Source organism: Lissotriton helveticus, chromosome 1_1, assembly GCF_964261635.1.
Source record: "Lissotriton helveticus chromosome 1_1, aLisHel1.1, whole genome shotgun sequence".
In the NCBI taxonomy this organism is placed as follows: Eukaryota; Metazoa; Chordata; class Amphibia; order Caudata; family Salamandridae; genus Lissotriton; species Lissotriton helveticus.
In genome coordinates this window covers 1,452,853,275-1,452,877,819 of record NC_136057.1, presented here as the reverse complement: position 1 = coordinate 1,452,877,819, position 24,545 = coordinate 1,452,853,275, and the positions used below count along the sequence as shown (strand labels likewise).

At 46.5% G+C, this 24,545-nt stretch overlaps 1 protein-coding gene across 2 annotated transcripts in view; it reads left to right on the top strand.

The window, feature by feature from the left end:
* The window catches only part of CACNB3 (calcium voltage-gated channel auxiliary subunit beta 3), a 462,560-nt gene that overhangs the window by 362,137 nt on the left and 75,878 nt on the right, over nucleotides 1–24,545 (top strand). Inside the window, exons 13-14 of one of the 2 annotated variants that reach the window (XM_078685908.1) lie at nucleotides 9,002–9,118; nucleotides 15,289–15,415. In XM_078685908.1, coding sequence (XP_078542034.1) covers nucleotides 9,002–9,085 — 84 coding nt within the window. In that variant the 3' untranslated portion in view covers nucleotides 9,086–9,118; nucleotides 15,289–15,415. Of the gene's footprint in view, nucleotides 1–9,001; nucleotides 9,119–15,288; nucleotides 15,416–24,545 lie in introns of those variants that run through there. The other variant, XR_013610293.1, reaches the window with a different exon arrangement.

Genomic DNA, 24,545 nt, shown 5'->3' with positions numbered 1-24,545 from the left:
TCAGGGTCCTGATGTCATCGGTGGCTGCGATGAGGGCGGTCTCGGTGCTGTGGTTGGCTCGAAATCTGGACTGGGATGGGTCGAGCGAGTTGTTTTCTTCGAGGAATGCAGTCAGCTGTTTGTTGACGGTCTTCTCGATGACTTTAGCCGGGAAGGGGAGAAAAGAGATGAGGCGGAAGTTCCTGAGGTCTTTGGGGTCCGCTGTTGGTTTCTTCAGAAGGGCGTTGATTTCTGAGTGTTTCCAGCTTCCCGGAAAGGTGGCTGATGTGAAGGAGCTTTTAATGACGTTCCGGAGGTGGGGTGCGATGATGGTGTCGGCTTTGTTGAAGATATGATGAGGGCATGGGTCGGAGGGGGAGATGGAGTGGATGGTGTTCATGACGAGGGTGGTGTCTTCAGTGCTGATGGGGGTCCATGCGCTGAGGCTGGTGGTTGGGGTCGTTGGTTTGGTGGCTGGAGGCAGAGTCTGGGGTCCGAAGCTGTCGTGTATATCTGCAATCTTGCGGTGGAAGAATGTGGCGAGGGAGTTGCAGAGGTCTTGCGATGGTGTGATGTCATTGTTGCTGGCGCTGGGGTTGGAGAGCTCTTTGATGATGCTGAAGAGTTCCTTTCTGTTGTGGGCATTGTTGTCCAGACGCTCTTTGAACGATGTCCTTTTGGTGGTGCGGATCATCTGGTGGTATTCACGGGTGGCGCTCTTGAGGGCTGTCGTGTTTTCTGATGTCCGTTTGTGGCGCCAGGCTTTTTCGAGGGTTCGGCATGATTTATTTGCGATGTTGAGGGCGTCTGTGAACCATGCGGTTTTTCTGTTGCTAGTCTTGCCTGGGGGTTTCTTCAGAGGGGCGAGGTCATTGGCGCAGTTGGTGATCCATTGTGCGAGATTGTGTGCTGCGTCGTTGGTGTCGGGGGTGTCGACAGGTGGGTTCTGGCTCAGTGATGTGGTCAGTTGGTCTGCGGTGACTTTGTTCCAGCATCTGCGGGGGATCTGTAGCGTCTGGTGGTGGGCGGTGGTCTTCTTGAAGGTGAAGTGGATGCAGCTGTGGTCGGTCCAGTGTAGTCCGGTGGAGTGGCTGAAGGAGACGTGGTGGCTGGCGGAGAAGATGAGGTCGAGCATGTGGCCGGCGAGGTGGGTGGGCGTATCCACCAGTTGCTTGAGTCCGAGGTTTGCGAGGTTGTCGAGCAGGGTGGTGGTGTTGTTGTCGTTGTTTTTCTCCAGGTGGAAGTTCAGGTCCCCTAGGAGGATGTACTCTGGTAAGGCTAGGGCGTGCGGGCTGATTAAGTCGGCGATGGTTTCGCTGAATTGTGTCCGTGGGCCCGGTGGTCTGTAGATGAGTGTTCCTCTGAGGGTGGTCTGGGGGTCGGTGTGGATCTGGAAGAGTAGGTGTTTGGCGGCGGCGAGTGTGTTTTCTGCGTTGGTCGTGACGCTGATGGTGTTCCTGTAGATGATGGCGATTTCTCCTCCAGTTTGGTTGATGCGGTCCTTCCGGGTGATCTTGTAGCCGTCCGGTATGGCTATGGCGATGTCGGGGGCCGAGGAGGCGTTCATCCAGGTTTCCGTGAGGAAGGCGACGTCTGGTGCTGTGGTATCGAGGAGTTCCCAGAGTTCGACGGCGTGTTTGTGGACTGAGCGGGTGTTGAGCAGGATGCACTTGAGGTGGTTGTTGTTGTCGTTGCTGTGTTCGGTGGGCGGGGTGCAGGTTTGGAGGCAGGTGAATTTGCAGGCTTGGCAGGTGAAGGGTCCGTGGGTGCGCCTCTGGCTGGCTCGGTGGCAGGCGGCCAGTTGTCCGGTGTTGAGTGCGGTGAGGGTGGCGCTGTCGTACCTCAGTCGGGTGCCCTTGGCATCGGCTGGGGTCAGGGGTTCTGGCGCTGGGCGCGGTCCAGGCTCGGAAGAGCGCAGACGGGCTTGCCTTGGCACGCCTTCGGCGCGCCAGCGGCACGGCCGCGCAGTGGCCTCCATTAAGAAGGGTGCGAGGGAGGGAGGAGCAGCTGGGAGGGGGAGCGGGTGGCGAATCAGGAGCGGGGGGCGGGGCCACAGGGGAGGCAGCGGCGGGAGCGGGAAGCGAAAGAACGGCGGGAAAAGCTGGAACACAGAGGCAGCAGGGGGGATGCTGACGCGGTGGGGGAGCGACCTGGACCGTGAACAGGGTCGAGGGTCGCTCCCTTAGTGCGTAGCGGCCTCCTTTAAGAAGGGTGCGAGGGAGGGAGGTGCAGCTGGGAGGGGAGCGGGTGGCGAATCAGGCACGGGGGTGGGGCCGCAGGGGAGACAGCGGCGGGAGCGGGAAGCGAAAGAACGGCGGGAAAAGCTGGAACACAGAGGCAGCAGGGGGGATGCTGACGCGGTGGGGGAGCGACCTGGCCTGTGAACAGGGTCGAGGGTCACTCCCTTAGTGCGCAGCGGCCTCCTTTAAGAAGGGTGCGAGGGAGGGAGGAGCAGCTGGGAGGGGGAGCGGGTGGCGAATCAGGCGCCGGGGGCGGGGCCGCATGGAGGCAGCGGCGGGAGCGGGAAGCGAAAGAATGGCGGGAAAAGCTGGAACACAGAGGCAGCAGGGGGGATGCTGATGCGGTGGGGGAGCGACCTGGCTTGTGAACAGGGTCGAGGGCTTTCAGGTTCTTCACATCTCCGATCCACCCTCGGATCCACCCGGACACTTCCTCTGGTCGCCTGCAGCATTTCTTTGCAGCTCTCCATTGGAATCGACGACAAAACCAGACACCAAAAGACACCTATGCACCCGGCTTCCCTGGGTGAGGTAACACGTGTACTCCGGTGCTCCCGTGGGTCTTGACTCTCGAAGTGTCCTAGTCTAAAAGGGTTCGATCGTAGTTCACCTAGAGGTGCCCTTAATCTTTAAAATTGTAACTTGTTCGTTCTCCATAGAAAGTCAATGGTGATCCGAGGCTGTGTTTAGACACTGCATGCGTCCCCAGTGGGCCTCCTACATCCTAACCTTGGGTGGTTATAGGTAGCCCCAGCTGTTCTACAGGCTGTTCTATTTTAGTATATGGTTTGTATGCTAATTAAGTTCCTTGTATTGTACTTTTACCTCTGACCTCATAAAGAGTCTAGAAGGGTTGTGTTTAGAAAAAAATACATATATATTTGATATATACCTTGGGTGGTGTGCTTTCATTCGATCATTCAAGAGATTATAATTGGTAAAACAACTAGCTTAACTCGCCTCTAAGTCTTAGCCTGAGGCTGCTCTCCACAGCTACCACTAGGATAGCTTTCTATAAAGTTGACTTTACAACCTACCATCAATAAGGGTCGTTTGGACTGGTGCAAGGTGCCCACTAAAATAGTGGACATCATATACCAGGCCAACTTCTCACATGGAGGTACTAACAAGACAAACCAAAAAGGGGTGAAGAGACGGCATAAAAAAAACTGAGAAGAAAAGGAAGAGATAGTGACATCTACTGTGAGAAGCAAACACCTACATGCATCCTCCCTGCCTCAGAGGGATCCTGAGCCACAAGGTATCTGGTTAAAAAGAAAACCCAACTGTAGAGTGACCTTGCATAAGGGGCCGCATAACGTACAGGGTACACTGTACCACTGTGCATAGCAGCACGCCTTTAACTGACTGGTGCAGGTTTCAATGACGCACCATATTATGGTCAGTTAAGGCCGAACTGGGGAACTAAAGCAGCCCTGGTCAAACTGTTCGAAGCAGCCTGTTGCCTTAAGATCCTTGCGTTTACTCTCTTTCCATCTATTAATTCTCTCTAGATCTCGTCTTTCTTTCTGATGGTGTTCCCTCTGCCTTCCCTCTCCCCCTTCCTCCCTCTCTTTCTCTCTCTTAAAGCATCTCAGTATCTGCTACAATTACCCTTGGGGAGCTGGTGGGTGTGATAGAGGCACCAGGAGCGCCCCCTTCTCAAAAAAACAGCCTCCAAAGGCTCAGTCCGCTGGGGAAATGCCTGATGGAATAAAAGGCCTATTTGGCCCTGTAGTCAAGGTGCTGTTTGGTGTGCCGGCCCATACATACGCCTGTACTTTGATTAGCACCAACATAAAAAGGAAATAAAAATAGATACCCGTTTAGTGGATTATTTGTACAAAGTGAAACCAGAAAACCCAGATAAATTGCAGCTTCAATCAATCAGTAGATTTGTAGAGCGCTTCTTGTCACCCATGAGAGTACCCAAGCACTGGCAGGGTCCAGTTGATTAGCTGAATAGCCAGGTCTTCAGGGACTTCCTGAACTTTGGAAGAGATCAGGAGATCCGGAGATTAAAGGCTAGCTCGTTCCATGTTTTTGCTGCAAGGTAGGAGAAGGAGCGACCTCTGAATCTGCTATGTCGGATGCCGGTGTGAGGGTTAAAGAAAGGGAAGTGGAGCGGAGGTATCTGGAAGGGTAATGGAAGTTCAGGTGGTGGTTCACGTAGGCGGGTCTGCAGTTGTGTAGGTCCTTGTATGCACAGGTAAAGAGTGTGAACTGAAATCTTTTCTGTACAAGGAGCCAGTGGAGGTCCCTGAGGTAGGGAGTGATGTGAGTTCATCCAGGGAGTTCCAGGACAAGTCTGGCTGCGGCGTTCTGTATGGCCTGTACTTGTCAGAAGAAGTGAGCGGCGATCCCTACATAGAGAGCGTTGCCGTAGTCCACTCAACCGGAGCTGAGGGCCTGTATGATGGTGCGACTTGAACTTTGGAGTAGCCATTTGAATATTTTACGAAGCATGCAGAGGATGAAGAAGCAGAAGGTGGAGACAGAGTTGACCTGAGTCATCATGGTTAGCTTGATGTCCAGAATGATGCCTAGGTTCCTAGCGTGATTCAAAAAGGGGGTGGTGATGGACAGAGTATCTGAGTTAATCAGAACACTCCTACCCAGTCAACAGATCAGGGCTTGATCCATCACCGTTTTTTAGCTCACTGCACCATCCCAGTTCAGAACCTGGCTATATGCAAATTAGTCTGTCCCTGGCCCAGTGCATCATGGGAACAGGGCAGACCAAACTACCAAGCCAATTCTTTACTGGAAAGGAAACAAGCTTCCGGGGACCGGTTTCTGGCATTACAGCCGTCTTCGGCCCGGCTTGCTTGAATCCTGATGGTGCAGTGAGCAAGGGACTCACATCTGAGCATACCCTTCCACGCGTGTGGTGGCCAAAACGATTCAAAAAGGGGGTGGTGATGGACAGAGTATCTGAGTTAATCAGAACACTCCTACCCAGTCAACAGATCAGGGCTTGATGCATCACCGTTTTTTAGCTCACTGCACCATCCCAGTTCAGAACCTGGCTATATGCAAATTAGTCTGTCCCTGGCCCAGTGCATCATGGGAACAGGGCAGACCAAACTACCAAGCCAATTCTTTACTGGAAAGGAAACAAGCTTCCGGGGACCGGTTTCTGGCATTACAGCCGTCTTCGGCCCGGCTTGCTTGAATCCTGATGGTGCAGTGAGCAAGGGACTCACATCTGAGCATACCCTTCCACGCGTGTGGTGGCCAAAACGATTCAAAAAGGGGGTGGTGATGGACAGAGTATCTGAGTTAATCAGAACACTCCTACCCAGTCAAAAGATCAGGGCTTGATCCATCACCATTTTTTAGCTCACTGCACCATCCCAGTTCAGAACCTGGCTATATGCAAATTAGTCTGTCCCTGGCCCAGTGCATCATGGGAACAGGGCAGACCAAACTACCAAGCCAATTCTTTACTGGAAAGGAAACAAGCTTCCGGGGACCGGTTTCTGGCATTACAGCCGTCTTCGGCCCGGCTTGCTTGAATCCTGATGGTGCAGTGAGCAAGGGACTCACATCTGAGCATACCCTTCCACGCGTGTGGTGGCCAAAACGATTCAAAAAGGGGGTGGTGATGGACAGAGTATCTGAGTTAATCAGAACACTCCTACCCAGTCAACAGATCAGGGCTTGATCCATCACCGTTTTTTAGCTCACTGCACCATCCCAGTTCAGAACCTGGCTATATGCAAATTAGTCTGTCCCTGGCCCAGTGCATCATGGGAACAGGGCAGACCAAACTACCAAGCCAATTCTTTACTGGAAAGGAAACAAGCTTCCGGGGACCGGTTTCTGGCATTACAGCCGTCTTCGGCCCGGCTTGCTTGAATCCTGATGGTGCAGTGAGCAAGGGACTCACATCTGAGCATACCCTTCCACGCGTGTGGTGGCCAAAACGATTCAAAAAGGGGGTGGTGATGGACAGAGTATCTGAGTTAATCAGAACACTCCTACCCAGTCAAGTTGATTAGCTGAATAGCCAGGTCTTCAGGGACTTCCTGAACTTTGGAAGAGATCAGGAGATCCGGAGATTAAAGGCTAGCTCGTTCCATGTTTTTGCTGCAAGGTAGGAGAAGGAGCGACCTCTGAATCTGCTATGTCGGATGCCGGTGTGAGGGTTAAAGAAAGGGAAGTGGAGCGGAGGTATCTGGAAGGGTAATGGAAGTTCAGGTGGTGGTTCACGTAGGCGGGTCTGCAGTTGTGTAGGTCCTTGTATGCACAGGTAAAGAGTGTGAACTGAAATCTTTTCTGTACAAGGAGCCAGTGGAGGTCCCTGAGGTAGGGAGTGATGTGAGTTCATCCAGGGAGTTCCAGGACAAGTCTGGCTGCGGCGTTCTGTATGGCCTGTACTTGTCAGAAGAAGTGAGCGGCGATCCCTACATAGAGAGCGTTGCCGTAGTCCACTCAACCGGAGCTGAGGGCCTGTATGATGGTGCGACTTGAACTTTGGAGTAGCCATTTGAATATTTTACGAAGCATGCAGAGGATGAAGAAGCAGAAGGTGGAGACAGAGTTGACCTGAGTCATCATGGTTAGCTTGATGTCCAGAATGATGCCTAGGTTCCTAGCGTGGGCAGTGGTGGTAGGAGTAGGTCCGAGTTCTGAGGGCCACCAGGAAGCATCCCATGAGGAGCTTTTGTTTCTAAAGATCAGTACCTCTGTCTGGTCCTTGTTGAGCTTCAGGCAGTTGTCCTTCATTTAGTTGGCGATGTCTGCGATATAGGGAAGAATGGGATGCATCATGTAAAGACCCACATGGATCTAAGACCTGAGACCCACAATGTGACTCGTTCAGGTTAGAAATAGTTTTGAACTCCTGTAAGCAGTGACAGGCCCATGCAAGGAAGCAGGGATGTGGTGAAGAGCATTGGGTTCATCAGAAATAAACAGGTCATAACTAACCTTGAGTGGTGAACTCCGCTCGCAGTTTTCCACGCTCCGCTGAGCATGCAGAGTTCCCAAAAACTCCTTTCCACAGAGGAGAGTTTAATTCCTCGCTCGTGCTTGTCAACGTCAAGTTGGCGAGTGCGAGCGAGGAAAATACACCTCATGGCAAGATTTGTCCTCGCTCACCAAGGTCTAGTTGGCGAGTGAGGAAAATCAACCTCCTGGCGAGATTTTTCAAGGCGAGGAGTTGGATTTCTCTGTTGCGAGTGGTCGCGGCAGGTCGCGACCACTCGCGTTAAAAAAAAAACGTTCTCGTTGAGAAAGCTGCCGCTCGAGTAGAACACCTCCTCAAGCAGCAGAGAGTAAGCTGTGCACTCTTGTGTTGCGCATTGTGCAGTTTGCGATCATTTTACAGTGCAGGACAAACATACAGCACTCAAAATCACCACGAAAGGCATAACCCTAACACACTTCACCATTCATTGAAATCCGCGTATCGCAGCAGTTTTTTTGTCACTTTGCGGCGTTCTGCAAAGCGGAACTCCGCACAGGCTCAACCTGATCACACTTTAGCTTCAGGAAATATCTTGTGGTTAATTTAGCTGAGCTGCTGCATTAAAATAGGTCACATTTCCCTTCAGTTTCACGAAACTTAAAAGAACATTAAATGTTTTGTTGAGAATATTTACGTGGTTAGTTCAGATGAGCCATCGTACCAAATAAGTCACAAATAGATCACCACAATCTCCATCTGCTAGGGGAACAAGCTGAGATGCACCAATCACATATGAGTCCTCTAAAGCGCTGCAGTCTCTTTCACCTTTTGCTTAAATATGTACATAGGAAGAAATACCAAGGGGCAGATTTACAAGGCCCTTGCGCCACGTTTATGCCGCCTTGTGTGACGCAACAGCGGCGTAAACGTGGCGCATCCCTGCGAGGCAATTACAACGTGACGCATCTAGGGAGATGCATCACGTTATAAAGCCCAGTGCCACAATGGGGGCGTTCCCACGCAGGGTGGGCGTTCCGGCGCCTGTGCGCCTCGCAAAAGTGCCTGCGTGAAATCTACAAGATTTCACGCAGGCACTTCCGCGACGCTGCTACATCAATTCCTTATGCCTGCTTGAAGCAGGCGTAAGGACTGACACAACATGTTAAGTATTGGGTGGCCCTGAGCATTGCTGGAGTTGCGTCGTGCTTGCGACGCGACTCCAGCGATGTGCCGCCCTTACGTCACGAGATGCGTCACGCATCTGCCTACCCTTGCGCCACGGCGCGCCGCATTGTAAATGCAGCGCATCTGCCGTGACGCAAGGGTAGTTTTGCATGACGCATTTGTTCTGGCGCATCCCTGCTGATATGCAGAGATGCGCCAGAACTCATAAATATTCCCCCAAGTGTCTCATCCTGCCTTAGAACATAATGACACACATGCATGCTTCTGCATTAACTACACGTCCACACCTAAAGGTCAGATAGCTCAGCGGGTCAGATAGTTTGGCCCAATCAGCATTTAGCACAATATAACCGATATAAATATATCTTTGCTCAGCTTAAATTACCGAAACCCACATGGGGTGTTTCTGCTCTTCATGAGAGGCTAGGCTCATGTACATGCCCTTCTGTTTCCAAGAAATTGCTACCTCTACTGATGTTATCTTTTATGTCCAGTGAGAACATTGCTTACACAAATGATGAAGTTGAAACTTTTTTTTTGTGGTTTGAGAGTTTAAATACCGCTTCCTTTGAGCAGTAGTTTGGACATCAGGCTCATCTTCATGGAAGTGACTGATCTCCCCTGCAGTAATTGAGTAAACCTATATTGTTTTGTCAATTGTGTCTTGGTTTTTCTTTCTCAGATTTTCCATCCAACATATTGGGGAGTTATCAGCCAGCAGTTCCAGTTGGCCTCATCAATTGCCACCACCTGTAATACCACCTAATCTGGCTAAATGGATTGAACATCTTAAAAGAAGGTAGGCAGACACCCATTTAAATTTTTTTTTAAGTTCACATTTTTCGAGGGTTGGTAGGATTCAAAAGTGGCATCATTAAGGTAAGGACAATGCGAACTTCATTCTTTGTATTTAAAGATGTTTTGACATCCTAATGTAAATTATTTTGTGTATTCACATGCAAGATTGTGTATGAATTGTATGACACAATATTTAAGCATCTCGAAGATACGTCTTGAAGATATAGGGAACTCGACTAAACGGTTGAAAGAGGTTAAAGGCAGAATAGGATTTGAGACTGGAATTCCCAGTGTATATTTTGTCGGTGGGACAGCCGGACCGGTGTAATTAGACTTTACCTAATTAAGAACAGAATATTCAAGTTGGTTTTGTAATCCCAGACCTTGAGACTGGAAGTCACAATTTGTAGTTACAACGGTGAAAGTCTATCCCCTCTATGAATGTGGAGGGAAGTGATTTCTTTTTGCCATAGTATGTAGTTTAGAATTGATGAATATGTATATGTTAATATAAATGTGGCCACAGATTAATGTTATTTTGTCATTTTATGTTGTTTATGTTATGTAATGTATAAAGTTAGGTTTTCCTATTTTATGAGGAATGTTGTAGAATGTTAGGAAAGGAAATTTAAGTAATTGACTGAGTTAGGCAAATGTCTCAAGAGTTTGCGAGTGATCAGTCACAAAAGGTCCCCGGATTAATTGCCCTTCTCTATAACAGCCAGGTTGTAGGTTTCTCCAACGGCTCTGATCCCAGTAGACTACCAAAATCAGTACCACCTAATAATCCCTTAAAGGAAAAAATTCTGGAACGCTTAGGTATTGACACCATATCACCTTTAGGTCTAAGGACAACACACATTGATGTGATAGCAGATTTGTCAGATAATTAAATGAGTCCTCCTAACAACTGAACAGAAACATTTCAAAAACTGAGGGCCTGATTTAGATGTTAGCAGTCTTCCCAGTGGATCACAGGTGATCCACTGGGAAGACCGCCAAGCTGTCTGCAGACCCACCTGCCGGATTACAACAGAAATCCAGGGCAGGCAGTCCAGCGGCAGTGGTGTCACAGTGGCGGGAATGTTTGCCTCATAGAAGAGCCTAAAGAGCATCCTGCCGCCTGTGACAGCACCTCCAGCACGTCCATGCACGCTGTGGCACGCACCATGGTGTGCGTCCCACACAGTGCACGTATACCCATGCACTTTTGAGTGGAGTATATTATGTGCCTCCTGTATGCACCTCCATGGGTAGATGTGCCCGGGTGCCCCTTTACATGCCTTTCCACCAAGCATTTCATGGTGGGTCCCTGCCAGCTAATGCTTGGAGGAAAGGCAGATCGGAATCTGCTAAGCGGTGGGGCATCGGCACCCCCAGGGCCGGACTGGGAACCAAAACCGGCTTTGGCAAAGTGCTCGGCCGGCCCCCCTTCCCCCGTTCCCGTCTGCTTTCCCCATGGCTGCGCGATCCTGGTGGCGTTGGCAGTCTTGCGGCAGCCCCACTGCATCCATTGTGATTGGCTGTGAGACCCAATGCGATGGAGGTGATGGGACTGCAAACCACGAGTACAGCGGTCCCAGGACCGTCAGCATCTAAATAAGGCCCCGAGTGTTCATGTAACCACAACGTCCAACGAGGAAATTTTCATGAACGCCATAATAAATAGCGAGATTGACAACTATTACTTCTATGATAAAATTGTAACTACAGTTCCACAAGATTGGAAAGTAAAAGAATTATAGGATAATATAGAGAGGAATATAGATAACTATCTTGAGGGTACACAAATAGAGGAAGAATTATTGAACAGTACAGTCAGTGATATAGATAATTATCTTAAAAGTGATTTTGAGTGGGACTCTCCTACAGTTAGAATAGAGATAAAGTGTAAAAATAAATAACTAAATAAAGATTTTGTAAAGAGTACAAAACTTGTCGCGGTTGTCCAATCAATAGTGAAATATACTCCTAAGGCATTCAAAAGAGGTGACTTATCCTCTCTATGCGTTTTAAGGGAAGTGACGAAAGTATAATCCATCATAATTATCAAGTAAAATTGTGAAAGATTGACTTAACTCCCCAGTGACTTCCATATTAACCGATATAGGTAGAAAAAAGGCACAACAAGACATTGATGAAATGTTCAGTATATATGAAATAAAAACTAAAAGATCTTGGAAGTGGGGAAATGTTCTGCCTGATAAACAGGGCAGGACAAGTACAAACTGAACCTTCTTTCATGAAAACATTCATTGTTAACTCTTAATGTGTGACACTGACGCCACCTTGTGGACAGTGACAGGCGGAATTGAAGTAACATTTACATTTCAGTGGGACCACAGGCAGCCATTTAGTTATTGCATCCCCAAAATAATAGTGAATGGCCCACAATATTAGACAACCTAATTTCCGTACTTGTCATAGACGTTCAAAATTATAGGATTTAGGTAACACAAACACCACAAATAATTGTATACATTCATGATCACATAATAAATGATGGTCACCCATAAATGTACCTGCCCCAGATATATGTATAAAGGACGTTTCCTCAAGATTAGGGATAAATATTTTTCATTTACACCTGGCCTAACGATAATTTTTGTGAATTCAAGTCGCACACTATACAGTAAATAAGGATCCATTTACGTTGTAAAGGATACAATAGACAGTGTAACTATGTACTATATAAATATTTAAACTACAGAGATTGATTATTTACAATAAAAACAAAGTTACAACTAAATATAGGATTATATTATAAGACCAGGTCCACCAAAGTGCCATGGGGTCTCCTGTAGAGCACCTGGTCAAAATCTTCTCTGGAGATGCAGACCGGATAGAAAAATCCTGTAAAGAATGGCTGGTCAAAGTCTTCCCAGAGACAAAGACAGGATACAAAAACATTGTAGAGAATGACACAAAACCGCTCACCACCACATACACCCATGGCCCCAGGAGCCTGCCAGTCCTCCCACTCAGAAGAGACCCCGAAGCAGGCACAAGGGCAGGACAAAGCTTAGAGGGTGATACGCTTCAGAAGAGACCCAGAGGCAGACCCCAGAGCAGTACACAGAAAAGCCACTCACAGAAATATGTAGTAGGTCTACAAGCCCAGGAGAGGCCAGGAGGAAGGCCCCAACAGTAGGCAAAGCCAGAGGATCCTACTGATAAAGCATAAGAGGGGACATCGAGAGAAAACCAGTGGGATCCTGTTATGTCCTCCTCAACTCACATCATCAAGGTCATTTAGTGTCATTCAGTCAACACAACTGCCTTCGTTGCATACTCCATTTCAGATACAGACAATAATTTCTATGACTGTGCCACGTATAATCTAGACGAGTGAAGCCAAGCAACAAAAGACGCCATTCCAGGTAGTCTAGTATATTCAGACAGATATCGCAGGAAAGCCTGTCATGCCCCAAGCATTACTACTGATAGCCCTAAACCAGCTACATCTTCTTTCGCACACTGCCAGAGACAAAATGTCCACTCCAAATATGCAAAGATTGGCTTACAATGTACATACAAGGGCACAGTGTGCCCGCAGTATTCACCAAGCCCTACCTTCAAAGTAATAGTCTGCAGTACCTCGACCAAAAGAGCCCTTCACTGTAATCAGGACCGGCTCCAGTGCGGTGCATCCTGTGCGTCCACACCGGGTGCTGACTTTGGGTGGGGGTTTGCCATTTGCAAGTATAGTATGGTTTAAAAGCACTTGTTTCTGTGTTTCTTACCTCCAGCAAATTTCAGGCAAAAATAAAAATGTCAAGATACTCCATTGTTTAATGTTCTTCCTGGGGAGACAGCGGAATTTTGTCTAGTGGAAGTTTTGTCTAATCGTGAGGTAACTCAGAAGGTTGCTATGCCTGCTGCAAAGAACGTATACCATGCAGATCACAAAGTGTATACTATGTAAATAGGTCAGTGGGTTGCTGCTATTGTCTGAAGATCGTTCTGTTGCTTACAATTTATAAGTTAAAATCATAATTTAAAACAGTGAGTTATTAACAGTCATCAAAGAGCTGCATGTAACCTGCAAGGTATAGATTACAGCGCTACGTTTTTTGCCCAGTCTTTCATTATTCTAATGTTGCAAAATGTAGAAATCAATTATTGTTATTGAAGAGAACACTCTACAATCGTGCTGCGGTTTAAAAGCTGAGTGTGTGCTTCTACAGGCCATGTAATCTTAAATTATACTGCCTACCCAGTATGGATGACATGCCACTCCTACACCTTTTAGGTTTTTGTCTTTTGTAACATTTCATTTAAATTGAGTTGCACACATAGGATTGATTGCCTCTCTGTAATGTAGGTGTGATGTGAAGTACTCTGACAACCTACACTGGTATGAGAGGTGCTATAAAACGAAATAAATGCGTTTGAGAGAGAGTGGCTATGGAGACTTGAGGGGCTCTGTTAGAGGGTGATAATGAGGGAATCTGTGACAGAGGATGTCATTGGAGGGCACCTACACTGTTGTGCCGGGTGCCACCAGTGTTGAAGCTGGACCTTGTGTCCACTCTGATGCCAAGTCTGCTGCTAATGTTCAGGTCTGCGAGGTAATACCCCGGTGAGGTGTTTGAGGGGATTAGATTCTACAATGGCACACACACTTAGACAATAATACCTTCTCCCACTTTGATAGGAATGACGTACAAATTCGTGTCAGCTTACCACCCCCAAAGCAATGGCGCCTTAACAGCCTCCTAAAAAAACAAAATCAGTAAACTGTGTGTAACATTGAGTTATATTGCCTCCCACTATCACTGAACGCCTTAAGAAACACACCGGGATCAGAAAATCACTTGACCCCACATCAGATAGTGACATGGAGAGTAATAAAAATATTTTTGCCACTAGCTACACATAGGTTGCATACTGAGAGTGCCCCCGAAGTGGTACAGAGAGTGCATCTGAAGTAGTACACGCTGAAATGTCTGTTTACTTGTCTCAGCTGACAGAAGTGTCAAAGTTCATTTCTAAACAAGATACAAGTGTAGCGGATACACGGGTCAATGCCCCTCCAGCTGAGGCACCCCTACAGCATGACCAACAGACAGCCTTGCCTTTGGGAACTTTGCTTGCAAGTGGAGAGATCCTAAGTCTCAAGGACCCTTCCCTGTAACTGACATCACAGCAACTGCAGTGACAATTAGAGGCCACAAGACATGAATATCTCTCTCCAACATATGCCTGGCCCCAGCTCTGCTATCCATCCCTTATAACACTGAGCAGGAAAAAGAGGGGGAAGAACAGGAGAAGCAACCGGAGTAAAGTCTCCTTCCACCGCTTCAACAAGAGACAATACTTATTTCAAGTTATGTACTTCATTTTTGTTTTTCCTCCTCGGTGTACTAATACTAATGTCTTTAGCCCTTGTGTATTTCTATTTCTTTTATCCTACATCACCTATTACTCGCAGGAGCAGAACCGCTGATAATGGCACTGACCATCACCCTCTTCACACTGCTGTGTTTGAAAATATGTGGTACAAGCAAATGCATAGTATGGGCACATCCAATGGTAGCTGTTACGTATGCTCCCTCATCATCCCTGCCACCGCAGGAGACAAATTGCATTACCCTAAAGAGGTATCCCCAAATGTTACACATTGTCTCTTGCCCCTCTTTTAATGTAGAATAAACGCCCAGCTGCAACCAACACACGCTAGCACTGTAACTGCACGAGTTAACACAACTAGATTTGATACCACCCCGGAAGTACTACAGTTCCTGACAAATAGATGAGAGATAAAAGATCAGATATCTAGAATGAAGAAAGCAGGTCATAAGAGATATTGGTCAAAGCGGGAGGAATCAGAATTAGATAGGCACATCTTGTAGATTAATTATTCAATCGCCGTCCAAATGTAATAACTATAAGGCTAAGCCCATACCCCCGGATTGCGCGGGCAGACCAGGTCTGAGAATCACAGTATCAGTATTTGCCCATGACTAGTGGCATCCGGGGCCAAGGGCACAAGTAGAAGAATATCATTATGGAATGGTACCGAGTGAGACAGTCCTTTAAGATTTGATAAGATAATAAGACGATGTCAACAAATATGGGATGTGAAAATGTAGAGATATACTTGAACAGGAACTAACACACACCCTAGAATAGCAATGAAATTAACACATTTTTCTCTTTGTTTCAAAGAAAATGGGATGGGACAGGAAAGGTTGGCAGTCACCTCAAGTGTAACACCACCTTATACGACACCAATGTGCAGGAGGGCACCTCCAGCCTGATGGACCACTACTGGGAATGTGGGGGCAGGCTCCACATGTAGTTACCACAAACTGAAATGATCTCTGCTCTTATGATCCTACACATCCCTTCACTGGTGATACCAGGAGTGAGCATTGCACCGTTACATTACCATCCCATGAGCCGTCCAACAACCTAGTTGAATCACCACATGAAGGAAAGAGCTGCAGAGTACTTTGGTAATGCAGTTTGGGAAGACGTTCCACAGGAGCACAGATTATTCAACAATGCTGTGCTCTTATTCGGCAATTGGCTACGCTTTGCTTAGGGAGAAAACAACTGAATGCTGGCTGCAGATCACACCGTGGGAATTGATGAAGACAATCAACGCATCAGAAAATAGATTCAACACTGTTAGAAAAAGAACTACATGCTATTAGACTGATGGTAATGCATCACAGATATGTGCTGGACTTATTGACGGCCACGGAGGTGGGTGGGTGTGTGCGAGAAAATTGGATCCACCTGCTGCACGTATGTGCTAGCCAAACGATGCGGACAATGGAACATTGAATGAGGCCATTGTGACACTGCACTACAAAAGAAAATGGTTAGCTTGGAGGTGTCCCTGATGAGTGTTTTTAGGTTGGTTTGAGTGGGTGCCGTCATTGGATGTTGTGGTTGTTCATGGCCTTCCAATTTGGATGGTGTTGTTGATCTTGACAGGTCTTATTTTTTGGATAATAATAGCATGCTGCAAGAGAATGACAGTTATGATTGGCAGGAAAGTTTATGGTTAGGAAAAGTACTAAGAAACCCAAGGGACAGGGTATTGATTATGAAGTCATCCCCTTAGAAGATGGGAGGTTAGGAGAGGTGATTGGAGAATAAACTAGAGGGTAGAATGATTGCAGGAAGAATAGGATGCATCATGGATAGACCCACACAAACCTAAGACCCCCCCATGCGAAATTTCAGATAGAGATAGTTCTAACCCCATGTAAGCAATGATAGGCCAATGCATGGAAGCAGGAATGTGGTGAAGAGCACTGGGTTCAGCAGAAATAGACAGGTCACATCACTGTTTAGCTGCAGGAAACATCTTATGGTTAATTTAGCTGAGCTGCTGCACAAAAACAAGTCATATTTCCCTTCAGTTTCAGGATACTTGACAGAACCTTTAAGTGATTAGTTCAGATGAGCCATCGTACCAAATAAGCCACAAATAGGTTACCACAATCTCCAGCTGCTAGGGGAACGAGTTGAGATGCACAATTCACATAAGAGCCCACTTCCTTTAAAGTGCTTTGGTCTCTTACACCTTTACTTAAACACGGTCATAGCAAGAAATACCAAGTATCTCATCCTGCCTTAGAACATAGTGACACAGGCCCACACTTTTGTAAAAACCATCTGTCCACACCTAAAGGTCAGATAGCTTGGCAGGTCAGTAATTTTGGCCCTATTAGCATTTAGCAAAATATAACCCACGCTGTGCAGTCAGATAAATATATCGGAGAACTGAAACCAACATGGGGGGGTTTCAACTCATCATGCGAGGCTAGGCCGACTTGCATGTGCTTCTGTTTCCGAGAAATTGCTACCTCTACTGATGTTATCTTGTATGTCCTGTGTGAACATTGCGTAGGCAAATGAGCTTGTAACCTTTTTTTTTGTGGTTTGAAAGTTTAAATACCGCTGCCTTTGAGCAGTACTTTGGACATCAGACTTCGGAGAGGGAGAGGATGAGTGTTTGTCCTCGATGCAAGATATGATGTTGAGGTTGTGCGTTGTGACTATGCTGGCCAGAGATGTCATATATGTGGTGAAGAGGATGGGGTTGACTTCGCCCCTAGTCCCTAGAGGGACTTTAAAACCAGCGCGCCGGTCCCACAGGGCGGGAGACCGCAAAACGGACACCTGCATTCTTGTAGCCGGTCCCTGGCCCAATCCTGCACCAGCACTTTGCCCCTAGTCCCTGGAGGGACTTTAAAACCAGCGCATGGTCACGCAGCGTGGGACGCGCACGTGGCATCCCCTGGCCAAGACGGGCCATCTTAGCCCGTCCTAGACCAGAATAGACTGGGCTGGGCCACTGCTTTTGATTCATCGTTATAAGGTACTGTGGCAGAGGGTAAAACGTTGGCGATTATACACCTGTTCACTGACATTGAGACTTGTTATCCTCGTCACCCTCAATACAAGGATTTTCCTCGTTGATAACAGAAAATAATATATGTACTGGCAGGCTGGCCACATCTATAACCTGGACTATTTCTTGGTATATACGTGTTGTTTTGTGTGCAACTGTGCTGGGTCCTATAGTACTATACATATAATTTCTGTACACTTTTTTTCACATAATTAATAATGGGGAAAAGAAAAGCTCCAAGTGTCAAGATCAATAAACAGCCCAACACAGAGGCGTGTTCGCGTCAAACACTACTTAACAGGGGCCATGGGTGCTATTGAACAACAGATCATGACTGTAGAAGAGTCATTAAGCTCAGGCAAGCCCGACCATGGTGGTAACTTGGCAAGGGATAATAGCTCACAGGGGTGCCCTGTTACACCTATTGAAGTACCCCAGCCAAGTATTAATGAATGAATGAATGAATGAATGAATGGGTGTCTTATAATGCGCATAACTTAACCCCAAGGGGCATCAAGGCGCAGATAACAAACAGATAGGCACAGCAAAGCAGGAAGGAGATATAGTAATAATTAATAATTAATAAGCCAGGGAAAAGAGCCATGTTTTCAAAAGTTTACGAAAAATCACCAATGAGGGTTGGCTGGAAAGTTAATGGATGTATTGTAGATACATCAGGACACATATCAAGAAGCGACCAAGATAATGAGAGTCAACCACCATCTAAGCAAGCTAGAAATCCTGATACGCTCTCCAAAATAACGGAGAACACAGGCTTACCATCTGTGGTAACCCCTCTAAAAACACGAAAAAAAAGCCCTTAAAAAGGACATGGCCTTAGCGACACAAAAATCGGATTGTAGTTCCAACACCCGTACACAGAATGAGGTGGTTAAGATAAAAGCCAAATTGGACACCTTTCTCAGGGTTACCCCGGATAACCTATTGGGCAGAATTGGAAAAATGGAAGACGCATTACTTAATTGTTTCTGTAAATTACAGAAACCTGTACAAGAGCCAATAGATGTGCACAGGAGCAATCAAGCCCAATCGGTTAACAGCGAGAACTGTCGTGCTACTGACCCCGCCCCTACCAGTAATAAGCAACCAATATATCTAAGAGTTGAGAAATTCCCTATTACTAATCATGAGGCTCCCCCCAAAGTAACACCCCTAGCCCCCCCTATACCTACTCATTCCCCAAACTCCAATTCCAACACTACTAGTGCTACGAATGAATATGAAAGTGGCTGGCACAAAATACGCTTGGATTTACCGCCGGCCACCACTCCTTATGTCGTGGTGTTAGCTGATATCCCGAGAGTACAGATGGGGATGGCGGAATCATGGGAGCCCCTAAGGAACAGATCGTGACACTGGTTGGGTTCTAGGATGGGACTAACCGAGAGATTATATGAAGAGTTCAAGATGGTTAGGAGAGTATCATGGGTGGGTAGAGGCCAGAAGAACTTGAGCGAGGATTGTGTGGTACTGTAATTCAAAACACTGCAATTAGTGCAATTAATTCTAAACCGTGTCGGTAGCCAAACAATCACTAGCCAGGGTGTCAACTTAGTACCATTGGGTTATTTTTATCACCCAAAGAGCAATAACCTTTTTAACAATCGGAGGGAACCACATATACCGGGTCTTAGAAATCAGTTGAATGTGCCTGTCTATAATTGGTTTGAGATACTAATCAATCTCGAATCAGTCGATTGACTACAAACGGGGGAATATCAGAACATAGTAACATCTAGCATTATGGGCACCTTGTACAGCCCGGAACATCAGGCACCCTGTTATCATATAGTTAATTTACACATGGATAGCACCCTTTGCTTAGTGGTACTGAACTTCTACAAAAATGCGACACCTGAGTCGATTAAAAAAACACTGAAATCTCCGAGTCAACATTTATATAATCTACATACTCGAATAAACAAGGAGGTATTTGTGATATGGGGTGGCGATTTTAAATCCCCCATATGTAAACATGCTGATAAAGATGTCTGCGGCTTAACATACAAGAAAGGAGATAGTTTTGCTCATTTTCCACATACAATATATGGTGATTCTCTGAATGACATTATGTTCACATTTGATTTGGGAGTTGCTAACACCCTGTGTTCACCCATGGTTCCTTTCTGCCCCACTTCCTTCCAGTAGATATTCTTCACGTATAAAATTCATTCTTCAAGACACACGAGATTGCCTTAATCGATCATTTCGCTCTAAGTATAGATGTGCTGGTGCTTAACCAGAGCATCAACGCTAGAATTGTATCCGTGGACAATGTCGATAATGTTGACCTGTGCAGGCAAAATGGATACGCACTTAAATGGGCTAATGTCGACGCTAAGGAATTAATTAAAAAAATTGTCTTAAATCGTAAAAGTATGATCCTGCTATGCTTCGACGAAAAGTCATCCAGTCAAGAGATTATGGAAGACTTTTTGGCTATTTCAAATTATATAAAGAAATCAATTCAATTCAAAAAAGTCTTTATTCGATTTTCATCATCAAAGACATACTTGCATACAAATAATACAATTTCATTAATAAAAACTTCCCAATTATATTATCACCATAAAATCCATTCAATAAAATCCGTTGTTAGTAATGTACATATTAATAAAATTCATAAATATATAAACATAGATAAAAAAGTATTAAATCCAGAAAAGACTCTACAATGAATGCTAGTAAAAACAGGTGACACAATGGTGCTAGAGCGAAAAACTATTCTCCACCCGAGGCGCAAGGGAACATCCTCGGGCAACCCTACACCGGATGATCCATGCCCACCTAATGTATTTGGCTACCCCAGTCACTACTACATTGGAAGTGTCAGTTTTCAAGATTCTACTAGCTGTTAGAGCAGATCTTGTACCCAACAGACAGCATACTGGACGCAGCCACTTCCGCCTCGGAGCACAATACAATGGGCAAACAAAGAAAAAATGGTCTAATGTTTCATCCTGGTCAACACAAGACAAACATTTGCTATTGACCCCCCCCCCCCCCCCCCCCCCCCCCCTGCCCCAGGATTTGGTTAATCACCTTACGGGCAGAGAACCAGCTCTAAATTGAAGAAAGAGCTTACGATCTAAACTCTTTGATATTATGCCCCAGTAGTCCTCCAAGAGGCAATTATCTTTGGCATTTAGAAAGCTAGCAGTAAGAGAACCAACAGCTACACTAGAGTGACGTCTGCATGTTATCCACTTCCAGTATTGTTCTTTCATTACCTTTTTGGGGGGGAATATCACAGTTTCGGGGTTGAACCACAGCTCTCCCATCCCCATTCCAAGTAGCAATGATTTGACTCCATCGAGCCACACAATCTTATGGGAGCCCCTTAGTTTTATAATCTCTAATAGACCCTTGGCGTACAACGACAGTTCAGGTACAGTCCACACGCGTCGCCAAAATGCCAGCAGTCTGCACTGAATTATGTCCTCTACAGGCTGACAACCTAGGTCATATAACATGGGTATACGGGGGAAGATTGTGGTAAACCCACTGCCGATCTTAAAAATTTGTTTTGGCCAATTTTCAGGGCATCCACATTACTAAAACCCCACAACTCAGCTCCATACAATACTGCTGGTAACATTTTTGAACTATAAATTTTAATAAGTGGAGCCAGTGGTTTCGTGAGGGATCTTTTGTGCTCCCTAAGTAAGGCCCCTCCTAATTGGGTATGCTTGAGGGAAAGCAAGTCAATTTGGGGCTTCCAGCTCAATGTCTCACTAAAAGTCACACCCAGGTAAATGAAGATGGATGTTTGTTCAAGAGGGGTGCCTCCCATAAATACACTTGCTTTTATTGGTCTTGACCCCCTCAACACCATAAACTTCGTCTTCCCCACATTAACCTCCAGCTCATGCTCGCGGCAGAACAGCTCAAACTGCGCCAGGGCCTTCTGCAGCCCCTGGCGAGTTTTGGATATTAAGAGCGTATCGTCCGCGAACATGAGCAGAGGTATCTTCATTCCCACTAAGGAGGGGGCATCAGTAGGGGTATTAGTAAAATAATTCATAACTCCATTAATAAATAGGGAAAATAACGTGGGGGCCAGGACACACCCCTGTCTTACTCCCTTTAAAACCTCAAACCTGGCTGTCACTTCCCCTGGCTTACCCCATCGGACCTGTGCATAGGTGTGTTCATGTAATTTGACTAACACCCTCACCAAACCTACAGGCATCCCCATTTTTAATAATGTTTCCCATAATTTGGCCCTAGGGACCAAATCAAAGGCGGACCGAAGGTCCACAAAGGCAGCATATAGCCGCCCCCCACCTAGGAAAACCTCCTTCCAAAACAACATAACAAACCTAAATGCCTGGTCAAGCGTCCCCATACAGGTACGAAACCCTGCCTGCAGAGGTGTCAGGATGTCGTTATCTGTAATCCAACCCTGAATCCTACCAAGAATTAGACGTGCAATGATCTTTTGAACAGCGTCGTTCAGGCTGATCGGCCTATAGTTGCCTGGGGCCGATCTATCGCCTTTCTTATAAATTGGCAGGATTTCAGCCCCAAACCACGAATCAGGGACTGGTGCACCCACTGCAATAGCATTAGCCAGACGGGTTAAATAGGGGACCCATAGATCCGGCTCATGGGTGAACAAATCCGCAGGGACACAGTCCGGTCCGGGAGCCTTCCCATTCGGAATCAGTTTTAAAACATGCCTAACCTCCAGCTCGGTAAACTGGAGCTGTTCGTCCGCAGCGGGGATGTGAAAAGGCACATCCGAGGTCACGCGTGTTTCAAACTGTTACTCGAAAAAAGATACCCACTGCTGAGGTTCGACATTCGCAGATGAACTCTGAGCCTTTATTTGGTCACCCCTCTTTAGCAAATGCCAGAACTGCGTCATGTTTCGACCCGAGCACGCTGCAGAGAGTTCTGTCCAGCGTGCTTCGTCCCAACATTTCTTAGCTTTGAGCAGGGCTGCCATATAATTCACCCTACACCTTCGCACACTACTAGGCGATTTAGATTTGATAGCCATAAGAAGCTCTCTGTGGGTGGTCATACAACTGGCATCATACCAAGTGGCTTCCCTAGGTGGTTTAGGTTTACCATTATGAGCAATAATTTTACGAATAGCTTTCTAAGCTTCTGAAAAAGGTCACTATGAACCAAAGATATCCTTTGATGGACCTGATCCTGCGATCCACAGCTATCTAGAGCCATCATAGATTCATTAACTAGGGACCTAGTAGTTACCATGGCTTCCTCATTCGTAGACAGCTTTTGCCAGCGAAACCTACGCTCGTCATTCGTAAGGGTGACTAATGCCTGAATCTTTTCAGTGTCACCGTCGGTTGACTTTCCCTTGTAACAATCACCAAGAATATTCATAACCAGTGGGTTATGATCGCTTTCCAGTCTAGATACGACCACCTTATCGACAATTTCGGACCAAGATTCTACTCCGACCAAAATATAATCAATACGGCTAGACGCTCTCCCATTATCGAAGGTCACCTTCCCTCCCCTATCTGATTTTACCCTCCCATTTACAGCTCGCATACCCAAATTAAGGCATAATCCCTTTAGGTACAGGGCTGCTTGCGTCCATCTGTTAATAGGGATTAATTCCAGCTGGGGAATGCCCCATGCCGAATCCTCAACTGCAGAGAGTTTACCATCGTCTGCGTCCAGGGGTTGAAAGCAGACGTTAAAGTCACCAGCGACCACCTTGTGACTCTTACACTGGATGGTTCTAAGGAAATGTTCCAAAAGCGTAAGTGTTGTAGAGGTTTTACCACCAGGAAGCCCTCTTACATAGATGTTAATCAGCAAGAGGGAAAACCCCTTCGTAGATGTTATCTTCACAACCAGTATGTCAGGGCTATTTATCGACATTTCAGCCACTGTCATGTCCTCATGCTGTCTTACCCATATCGTTAGGCCACCAACCGGTCTACCCCTTACGCCCTTTATAGCTGGCTTATGAAAGTTAAGAAATCCAGCACGGAACAATGGTGCAACCACCCAGGTCTCCTGGAATGCCCAAATATCCCCTTGTTCGATGAAAGCCCCCCAGTCAGGTAAATTCAGTTTGGAATCTAGACCCGCTATATTCCAAGAACATAGCACCACCTGTCCACCAGTTCTATCTACCATAGGCCTAGCCTCAATGTTATCGACCCCGCTAGGGGACATAGGTAACTGATCTCCACTATACACCTTTGCAGTATTAATATGTGTATTGGCCACTGTACCAGGGATTTCTGTAATCACCTTATGAGTCATAGCTTTGGGAAACGGGAGGCTATCTAGACTATCTATGGTCGGTTTGACCCATTCCTTCAGCTGTCAATCCACCCCCCCCAAACTGGACAAAGGCTCACAAGAAATCACTTTTTGTTGAAACGAAGAGGAAAACTACTAATAAACAAGGGTGGTTTGATACCGAATGCACTAACTAAGGCATACACGAACCTTAAACACTGTATTCATGCTACAGTAAAAAATATGGCTCACATTAGGGAGGCAAGAAGAAATTACAAAACAGTACTTAAAGCTAGAAAGGTTATTTTAAAAAAGGAAGCCTGGCGTGCTTTACACGAAGCTTCAAAAAGTCACGATTTCTAATCATTCTGGAAAGCGGTGAATGCGCCTTTTTTAGTGGATAAGGAGAAGGCCACCATGGAGATTGCTATCTCCGAACCAGAATGGATACAGCACTACTCAAATCTGTATAAAAATCCAACATTAGATGTTCAGGGAACCAAGCCAAACACGGAGAACACAGCACAAGTAGTAAGATTAGATTTTACACTTAATGAGGTCACCGTGGCAATTAACTCAAGCCTTGGTGGCAAAGCCCCAGGGCCGCACGGCATTCCCGTGGACCTTTTCAAATCAAACCTGGCATTATGGGGTCCGCTTTTAACTCAGGTCCTCAATGCATGTAACGAAAGTGGTCTCCTACCAACTTGGTATGAATCTACTATCATGCCAATTTTTAAAAAGGGAGACAGGATGAATCCTGCCTGCTACCGTCCGATTTCATTGCTGGACTCAACAG